This window comes from Cebus imitator, unplaced genomic scaffold (assembly GCF_001604975.1).
Source record: "Cebus imitator isolate Cc_AM_T3 unplaced genomic scaffold, Cebus_imitator-1.0 Scaffold193, whole genome shotgun sequence".
Lineage (NCBI taxonomy): Eukaryota > Metazoa > Chordata > Mammalia > Primates > Cebidae > Cebus > Cebus imitator.
The window spans coordinates 2,165,986-2,176,579 of NW_016107508.1; the positions used below are offsets into that span (position 1 = coordinate 2,165,986).

The window sequence follows — 10,594 nt, forward strand, 5'->3', positions numbered from 1 at the left end:
CTGCAACCTCTGCCTCCTGGGTTCAGGCAATTCTCCTGCCTCAGCCTCCTGAGTAGCTGGGATTACAGGCACGCACCACCATGCCCAGCTAATGTTTTTGTATTTTTAGTAGAGACGGGGTTTCACCATGTTGACCAGGATGGTCTCGATCTCTTGAGCTGGTGATCCACCCGCCTCGGCCTCCCAAAGTGCTGGGATTACAGGCTTGAGCCACCGGCTCAAGGTTTTTAATGCCCGACAGTAACAGGTTTTTAATGTAGATGAAACAGCCTTCTATTAGAAGAAAATGTTATCTAGGACTTTCATACCTGGTGAGGAGAAGTCAGTGCCTAGATTCAAGCTTCAAAGGACAGACTGACTCTCTTGTTAGGGGCTAATGCTGCTGGTGACTTTAAGTTAAAGCCAGTGCTCGTTTACAATTCTGAAAATCCTAAGACCCTTAAGAATGATGCTAAATCTGTGCTGCCTGTGCTCTGTAAAGGGAACAGCAAAGCCTGGATGACAGCACATCTGTTCATAGCATGGTTTACTGAGTATTTTAAGCTCACTGTTGAGACCTGCTGCTCAAAATAAAAGATTCCTTTTAAAATGTTACTACTTATTGACAATACTCCTGGTCACCCAAGAGCTCTAATAGAGCTATACAAGGAGATTAATATTGTTTTCATACCTGCTAATACAATATCCATTTGACAGCCCAAGGTATAATTTTGACTTTCAAATCTCAATTAAATTAATTATTTTTATTTTTTGAGACAGAGTCTCATTCTGTTGCCCAGGCTGAAGTATAGTGGCCTGATCTCAGCTCACTGCAACGTCTGTCTCCTGGGTTCACGCAATTTAATATCACTAAATGCCATGTGCAACAGGTGCTGTTACCTTCACTTACAGATGAGAAAACAGATTCAGAGAAGTGTAGCAATTTTATCTAAAGTCAAATAGCTTGAAAATTACAGAGCAGAGATGAAAACCTCAGGGTGTGATCTTTGCACTGTAGTGTAACTTAAATTATGGAGGCTTTTGAATCCTGTTGAAAAGCATGGACGGTGTCCTCTAAATGCATGCTTTGAAATATTTTCACCATGATCCCTCAGTGAGAAATACAGTTTACATCATGTCTCAATACTCACATGTACTTACATGTACAAAACCAAAACAGGAGTTTCAAAAAATTGTACCCTCACATACTATGTGTTATATAAATGTCAGAATATGTCCCATTCTATTCTATCTTTTTCAGTGCTGATTTTGACCTACCAAATTGATTTCGTGACCCCACTGTTTTTAAAAATCACTTCTGTAGACATTGAGTCAGTATATTTTGAGAAATCAATTAATGCCACAATTTACCTATGAAAATATAGTAGTATGATTTCTGTATTATATGACTTTCATTTTATGTAATAATTTTGTGAACACTTTCTCTTTCAGCTTACCAATAAAGCTTTAAGCAATAGCAGTCAGTCTGAGTTAGAAAATCGACTTCATCAGCTAACAGAGACTCTCATCCAGAAGCAGACCATGCTGGAGAGCCTCAGCACAGAAAAGAACTCGCTAGTCTTTCAACTGGAGCGCCTTGAGCAGCAGATGAACTCTGCCTCTGGAAGTAGTAGTAATGGATCTTCGATCAATATGTCTGGAATTGACAATGGTGAAGGTAACTGACCAAAAAAAGGAATCTCAAAAGAACATTTCATTCAAACATAGTTTTGAAAAATTACAGAAAGATCATTTTTATTTGAAAGAGACTTCATCCAATGAAGGACTCAATTTTTTGATATGAGACCTGGGCCATGTACTATTTAGTATTGTCATTAGTGAACCAGATAATGGTATTCCTCACTGGTATTAGACTTGGGGAAAATAGTCTGAGGACTGATAATCATATTGAAATGTGTAAGATACTTAACAAGATAATGCTGGCAAGGTGAGAAGTTCAGTACAGAGGAGCTTTCAGGACACTTGAAGCAATATTTGCTTTAATAATCTTCTAGCAAATAGGAGTATTAGAGCTAATACATAGTTCACATAACTGTAACTGTGCGCTATAATTTTAATAAAGAAATCTATAGATTCCCAATGTACATAATAAAAAATAATTGTAAGATAGTATAAACATCAACAGGCCAGATTTTTAATCTTAGAACTTCATAAAGTCTACAGATTGTCACTCAGCAAATTTCTCAGTTCTTTGGCTTTAAATTATTTCTTTTAATAAAAAAAAGTTTAAGACATACTGGGTACCAGGTATGGGGATGGCATTGTAATTTAAATAGGGTGGTCAAGGAAGACCTCATTGAAAAGTATAACCTATATTGAAAAGTTCCAGAGAAGGTTACATAGTGAACAACGAGGAGGCATAGAAGAAAAGTGTTCCAGGCAGAAAGACGAGCAGGCACAAAGGCCCTGAGGCAGGCATGTTCCTGGCGTGTTTCAGGAACAGCAAGAAGGCCAGGGTCTGTGGAGTAGACTGAGTGAAGAAGACACTTATGTAAGATGAATCCAGAGAGCTTGGAGTAGGCTGTTGAGGCCTGTATGGGGACTTTTACCCTGAATGAGGTAGGAAGCCGTTGAAGGATCTTGAGACAGGGGACTGATCTGACTTGCATTTTAATAGGCTGCCTGTAACTGCTGTATCAAGAATAGACTGCAAAGGGCTAAAAGTGGAAGCAGGGAGACAGGGTAAGAGGGGGCCAGAGGTGGGTGGGTAACCATTGCAGTAAACATGTGAGAGACGGTGGTCTAGAACTGAGTGGGATTGTGAGGGTGGATTGAGAATTTATTTTAAAGGTGAACTGACAGAATATGCTGGCAGATTGAATATGGAGTTTGAGAGAAAGGAGTCAAGGGTTTTGGCCTGAGCAGATGGAAAGATTGGAATTGTGATGTCCTGGAGACAAGGAAATGGCAGCTGACACAGGTTGACAGCGAGGGCAAGAACTCAGAATCATAGTGTTAGACAGGCTTTGGGGTGCCCATTAGACATCCAGATGGAAGCAAATAGGCAGTTGGATGAGTCTGGCAGGGGATGAAGCCTCTGGGCTGGAGTACAAATTTGGGAGTCCTCAGCTTCATAGAAAGGCCACCTGCCTCACTCCTCCTCACACAGGAACAGAGGGCTCATTAATATCGACTCTTGTCAATGCTCACTATTTGTAAACTTCTTAATTATTGCTAAAATCATTTTCTTAGGTTAAAATTTTTTCTTGTTGTGGATATGGATGTTTGAACATTTATGTAATCAAATTTACCTGTCCTTTTTTTTAATGGTTTTATCTACTTTGGGGTGATGCTGAGAAAGTTGGCCTTGAAAATTGCTTCCACTTGTAATACAATGTATTTCCAATTATAATTGTCTTAGAAAGTTAATTTTTGTGTCACGACATTAGTTTATTTTCTTATTTAAACAGGCACTCGTCTGCGAAATGTTCCTGTTCTTTTTAATGACACAGAAACTAATCTGGCAGGAATGTACGGAAAAGTTCGCAAAGCTGCTAGTTCAATTGATCAGTTTAGGTAAGCAGCGCCAGTAGGGATGAGTGATGGGCCGTCAGCTGTTTTCACATTTGCCAGGGTTTCAATCATAGTGAGTCCCATCAGACAGAGTCTGTATTGAAAGTGATTTACTTCTTCCATGATACTTTACACTTATATACACTTTTCTTTATTTTACAGTTATCTTACACTTTCATAAAGGGACTTACTCTTTTCATGGTATTTCAATGTCATGAAATTACTTCAAGAAATCTACCATTGCCTACATTTTATTGAAGATGATTAACCCTGACTGTATCTCTTCTTTCTATAATACATTCTGTTTTTAGAAACTTCATTAAATTTTGTTAAGAAAGCTTCTACTTCAGATAAAAGTATCCATTTGAATGTTTATCCCAGAACTTTATCATGTGATTAGAATAAAAGATTCTACTATATATAACTGAACAGTACTCATTTTGTTGTATATTTTATATGCATATTACATAAATAACATAAAATTTGTTATGTTTATATGTAAATTTTTTATATTAGCAGACATCTGCTTTATCAAGAAAATATTCTGATAGTTACGTATAGCCTTGGTAAGGCTCTTGTCTAGATAACCTATACCCTTTTTCTTTGTAGTGTTTATAATGAAAAGTTTTAATGAACTGTGACATAATAATCTTTGTACCTTTTGTGTCAGAATTGAGCCATTGTGTTAAAAGTAAGAAGAAAAAGCCTCAGAACTAGGATGCCATAGGCTAAATTATCTCCAAATTAAGCACATCTAATTCAACTATTCATTTATTCAACATTCATAGTTGTTAGAGAACCTATGTGTAAGACATTGTGCTAGTGGCAATGAAAGAAGCAGAAAGGCATATTTGCTTCTACAGGTATCTGTCTTGATAGGAAAAAAACATTGCAGAGGCATAGTAGGTCTGGACATCATATTGCTTCCACACTATTTATTCAAATGCATGAGTTTTTATAGCCTTGTACCTTTTAGAAGCACGTTTCTATACAAAAGCTTCCAGATTTGCTATTTGCAGGTTAATACCAACCAGAATCTTTTCTCCCCCATTCACATAGTTGACAACCACCTTATCTTTTGTAACTTCTTTAATTTTGTTAAAAAAAATATTTAGACCACTGGCTCATGCCTGTAATCCCAGCACTTTGGGAGGCTGAGGCGAGCAGACTGCCTGAGGTCAGGAGTTTGAGAGCAGCCTGGCTAACATGGTGAAATCCTGTCTCTACAAAAAATACAAAACAATTAGCCGGGTGTGGTGGTGGCATGCCTGTAATCCCAGCTACTTGAGAGGCTGAGGCTGGAGAATCTCTTGAACCCAGGAGGCAGAGGTTGCAGTCAGCGGAGATTGCGCCATTGCACTCGAGCCTGGGCAACAAGAGCAAAACTTCCATCTCAAATAAAAAATAAAAATTAAAAAAATAAAAAAGATTTACAGAGGGATCAAGTTTGCCTCCTATACTGTGGTGATAGAATGAAGAGAAATACCTCTGCTGAAGCTTAATAGCCAAGCCCCAAATAATGATAAAAGCATTAGTTTACCTCTGTGACATTTCTATATTATTATTTCAAGTAATCGTTTAGCAGTCTACTATAAAAATCGTTCTTCTGTGGTAACCACATAAATAGGTTAAGTGAGTGACATTTATCAGCATCATTAGATATTACCACAGGAAAATTTGTTTTGAATGTGACTCTCTTCTCCTCTCTTCCCTACACCTATGTCTGCACAGTATTCGTCTGGGAATTTTCCTCCGAAGATACCCCATAGCACGAGTTTTTGTAATTATATACATGGTAAGTAAACTTGTTTGAAAAAACAGTGCTGCACTTGATTTTTAACTAGGTTTGTTTTTGCTGCTGATCTTATCGATGTTTTAGCAATAATTTTTTTTTTTTTAAACAAGGTCTGGCTCTTTTGCCCAGGCTGGAGTGCGGTGGTGTGATCTTGGCTCACCGCAAACTCTACCTTCCAGGCTTAAGCCATTCTTCCACCTTTGCCTCCCAAGTAGCTGGGACTACAGGCACATGGCACCATGCCCAGCTATTTGTATTTTTTGTAGAGATGGGCTTTCACCATGTTGCCCAGGCTGGTCTCAAACTCCTGGGCTCAAGTGATCCTCCTACCTTAGCCTCCCAAGATACTGGGATTACAGGTGTGCACCATTGCACCCAGCCAGCAGTCAATTTTGAAAGAGAGAACTCATTTTTAGTAATTAAGTCGGTAGATTATAAATTTATAATTCATTATGTCTAGAATATAAATTCCTCAAACGCTTTTCCTACAAATAAAATTAACTTAAATTCAGTCTAATAATTACCTCCATTTTAAAACCCTTCTAATGATAAAACAATTTCAATACAAAACAATTTTTTATCTTGATGTTGTAAAGTTGCTTTAATTATTTTTATGTGTTTTTCTTTATTTTCTAAAAGAGTCTCAAGGTTGATTTACTTTCTCCCAGGTTTCTTAGCTCTAGTAAAATGGTTACAGTAGTTTGGGATGCTATTTTGCGTGGACTGTGTGCCTAAGAAGGCTACTAACTATTTGGAGTAGGTATGTCTAAAAGTAGTTGGGTTGAATTAAGATGGGCTGTTTTCTTTAAAAAGAAATTTCTCTATAATCCACTAGAGGGAAGAGTTATTACTTTAAATAACAAGGTTTTGTGCTTTTTTTTTTTTTTTTTTTTTTTTTTTTTTTTTTTTTTTTTTTTTTTTGTCCTGAGACTGAGTCTCACTCTGTCACCCAGGCTGGAGTGCAGTGGCACAATCTTGGCTCACTATAATCTCCATCTCACGGGTTCAAGCAATTCTCCCACCTCAGCCTCCCAAGTAGCTGGGGCTACAGGCATGCGCCACTGCACCCAACGAATTTTTGTATTTTTAGTAGAGATTTGAATTTTTAGTAGGGTTTTCACTATGTTGGCCAAGCTGGTCTCGGAACTCCTGACCTCAAGTGATCTGCCCACCTCGGCCTCCCAAAGTGCTGGTATTACAGGCCTGAGCCACTGTGCCTGGCTTAATAACAAGTTTTTAAGAAGGAAAGAGTAGGGAGAACAACAACAAAAAAAATTGATTGGCATCAGAAAGCATTCAGAATATGCCCTGGAGGGGTTGATTTCCCAGGTGTTAGTGATTACGAGTAACATGGGCACTGTCTGTCATGAGATAGTGCCCATGAGATGTGATTTCTGGCACACTACAAAGTGGTGAGGCACTTAGTGATGGAATCTCATATCATTTCAGTACTACCATGAGGGAATTAAATTTGTCACTGGGGATTGTGTTCTGGGCCCTGCGTCAGCCTCTGAAACCTGACGCATTATTCTTGTCTAGAATATTTTCCCATCTCTTCTTCACCGAACATTGGTTAAACTCCCTTTCAAAATACTAACCATAACTCTGTTCTAAAAATGTTTTCTAACCAACTTCATGTATACCTAACAGTTTTAATCACTTTGCATTGTAATCACCTGACTGGTTATTTTGCTTACATGTGCATATTATGAATCTGCTGAAGTGGCGGGCTTACTCCTCTTAACTGAATTCTGTAGGAGTAGCGACTCTGTATTACCCTCCATTGCACTAAGCTCATCTAGATGTTTCTTCCATTCCTTCCTTCATGTGCCCCATAAGGGATATAGAGGCAGAATAAGACACAGTGCCTGCCCTTAGTGTACAGTGGGCCTTTGGTGAAGATTGGTTTATTGGCTAATCCACAAATTACTTTTTCTTTGTCTAGGCTTTGCTTCACCTCTGGGTCATGATTGTTCTATTGACTTATACACCAGAAATGCACCACGACCAACCGTACGGCAAATGAACCAAGCCTGTTGTTGCAGTGATTGGTTATCTTTTTCTAGACTTGGGATCTGCGAGAAGGCCAATTGCCTAACATTTCTGAGAACAGTGCACAGGATTACTTTATCACTACAGCTTTTAACTTTTTAAGTTATTATACAACTGTTCTGCTACCTAAATCTTCCTATTTCCTTTAAATGGTAAGAGTTCCCAAAACAGTAATTTCACAAGCTCAGCTCTGCTTTTCCTGAGTTCAGTGGTCCTAATATATATGTAGAGAAAGATGCTGGATTGTTCACCCCTGTACAGACCATCTGTATATTAGGTGACATTGATTATGGATTATAATCAGGGAAATTAATTGTATTTAGTGACAAAAATAAAACGTTTTCTTTTTTGATAATTCAGTCTGCTTTTGGATTTTCATATATTTAACTTTGCAAAGAAGATTTGCTTTTTACATGTTATAGGCCTGATTGATGTAAATCTTTTTATAAGTACCTAAATAAAAGAAAAATGTGCATTTTTCTTTTCTAAAATAATGGTTTTTCATCCCCATTAAACAAGACTTTTCCAGATGGACTTTAGTGAGTAGAGCCAGACAGAAAGCAGCTGAAGTCGCTTGTTGAGTAATTCTTAGTGTTTGCCACTTCTTCCCAATGGATGCTCCAGTCTTCCCCTTTCCATCCCCCTGTGCTGTCTTCCTTGGATTCTTATTCACTCACTCATTGCCTTCCTCCTCCCGTTTTCCTTTTCTCCAGCCTATACATTGGATTAGCTCATGATACCCATATCTCCTGCTTATAGCATTTAGGAATCAAATCTGCCTTAGCAACCTATGCTTTTATGAGGTACTCTTGTGTAGAGATATTCTTCGAAATGAGACATTTTCTTTGAAAATGTATTGTCTGTTTTACATTTGGTCCAATGTATTGTCTGGTTTGACTTTCATTTCATCTACATCTCTGAATCCCTTTTTTTCTTTTTTAAAGAGACAGGGTCTTACTCTGTCACCCAGGCTGGAGGTCAGTGGCACAATCATAGCTAGCTGCAGCCTTGAACTCTTGGACTCAAGTGACCCTCCTGCTTTAGCCTTCCAAGTTGCTGGGATGACAGGCATGAGCTACCACACCCAGAACAGAGCAGTTTTAAATTTTGAGGTGTCCAGTTTGTCAGTTTTTAAATTATCTTGTTGATACTTTGTGTTTCTACCAAAGAAACCTTTGCCTAACCCAAGGTTACAAAGATTTTCTCCCATCATTTCATCTAGAAATTTCATACTTTTAGGTTTTCCATTTAAGTCTATGATCCATGTTGAGTTAAATTTTATATCTATACATCCAAGTTGATTTAAACTTTCTCTTTTTTTTTAATTTTTAGAGATGGGGTCTTACTTTGGCACCCAGGCCAGAGTGCAGGGGTATCATCATAGCTCACTGCAGCCGCAAACTCCTGGGCTTAGGCAGCCCTTCCACCTCAGCCTCACAAGGAGCTGTGCCCATAGGCATGCACCACCACGCCTGGCTCATCTATCTATCTATCTATCTTTCTTTCTTTCTTTTTCTCTCTCTTTCTTTCTTTCTTTTTCTTTCTTTCTCTGTCTCTCTCTTTCTTTCTTTTTTCTCTTTCTCTCTTTCTTTTTCTTCTTTTCTTTCTTTCCTTCTCTCTCTCTCTCTCTTTTTTTTTTGAGACAGAGTCTCAGTATGTTGCCCAGATTGGTCTCAAACTCCTGGCCTCAAGAAGTCCTCCCACCTCGGCCTCCTAAAGTGTGATGATTACAAGCATAAGCCACTGCGCCTGGCCCTACATGTCTGAATTCTTAGGTTGTTCTGTCACCCAGCTACTCTCTTCGTATATATGGGGAGCTTGGGCTGTGCAAGGGTGTAGTGTAGTCCTTCGTTTCAGGGGGAGCATCTTGGAAGCAGTCTGCGTGGTGCCTCACTGAAAGCCTGACTGAAGTTTCTGTTCTTTAAATGTGTCTCCATCATGACTTTAATTCTCACAGAAGCCCTATAAATCCTTCAGAAGTTCTGGCACATTATTAGATGTGTATGTTTCTTATTTTTCATCAGAAAATGAAGTTTTAAAGGTCATCTTAGGTGTGTGTGAGCTTTTTTTTTCAACTTGGCATGGGTGAAAAAGGCAGAAAGCTCCCTATCCTATGAAAGCAAATGTTGGAGTTGGAGGTAGAGGCACAGGACTAAGTCTGTCTAGGACTTACGGCACAGTCTTACTCAGCTGTGTTAGCCCATCGCTGTATAAGCTGTTAAGTCATGGCTGCTCTCAAACAGAATAAAGTAATAGTCTTGTGAATACATCTTATTTTATTTTTGAGACAGAGTCTCACACTGTCATCCAGGCTGGAGTACAGTGGCGTCATCTCAGCTCACTGCACCTTCCGCCTCCTGGGTTCAAGCGATTCTCATGCCTCAGCTTCCCGAGTAGCTGGGATTACAGGCATGTGCCACCACACCCAGATAATTTTTGTATTTCTAGTAGAGCTGGGGTTTCACCATGTTGGCCAGGCTGGTCTCGAACTCCTGGCCTCAGGTAATCTGCCCACCTCAGCCTCCAAAAGTGTTGGGATTGCAGAAGAGAGTCACCACGCCTGGCCTTGTTAATATATCTTAAAGTTGTTCCCCACCGCCTTCTAATTTGGAAATACTTCTGGAAAATGATTAAAACCAGGTTACAAACTTAAAACAGAAACCAGCACGTGCTCCATCCTCATGTATTGCCAGACTTCCCGTCTCTGTGGATGTCCTCCTGGCTTTTGTTGAGATGTCTCTAGGTCCTTTGTTCAGTCTTTACACATTCTTGGCTTTGAAAATAGTTTGACAACGGGCTTCCGGGATTGTTTTTCTGCAGTTACTTAAATATTTAATTGGGTTTCAGTTTCAGGAAATCTTGACTGCTAACAAACTAGGCTGTTTTTTAAACTGCTACCATTCACTTATCCTCAGATGACACAAAACTTTCTTGACCTAATTAAAGGGGTTGCATGAGAGCAGAGTTTTTTCCTTCTCAAATCAATGTATTTATTAAAGACATTGTAAATATGCATGCATGTATTTACACATATATTATCAGAGCTATTGTACTGCTTTTTATTTATAGGTGTCAATTGGAAAATAAGATTATTTTAAAATTTCCCTTTCTCTAGACTTTGTGCTTACTGAAAAATACCATTTTTGGTCAGGCGTGCTAGCTCACACCTATAATCCTAGCACTTTGGGAGGCTGAGGCGGGAGGATCACTTGAGCTCAGGAATTTTAAACCAGC

At 38.9% G+C, this 10,594-nt stretch overlaps 1 protein-coding gene across 2 annotated transcripts in view; it reads left to right on the top strand.

The window, feature by feature from the left end:
- The window catches only part of GOLGA5 (golgin A5), a 39,517-nt gene extending 31,679 nt beyond the window's left edge, over window positions 1-7,838 (top strand). For both annotated transcript variants that reach the window (XM_037745169.1, XM_017546975.2), the window contains exons 10-13: window positions 1,432-1,657; window positions 3,411-3,516; window positions 5,245-5,308; window positions 7,254-7,838. In XM_037745169.1, the coding sequence (XP_037601097.1) occupies window positions 1,432-1,657; window positions 3,411-3,516; window positions 5,245-5,308; window positions 7,254-7,334 (477 nt within the window). In that variant the 3' untranslated portion in view covers window positions 7,335-7,838. The remainder of the gene's footprint in view (window positions 1-1,431; window positions 1,658-3,410; window positions 3,517-5,244; window positions 5,309-7,253) is intronic.
- Window positions 7,839-10,594: the final 2,756 nt, after the last annotated feature.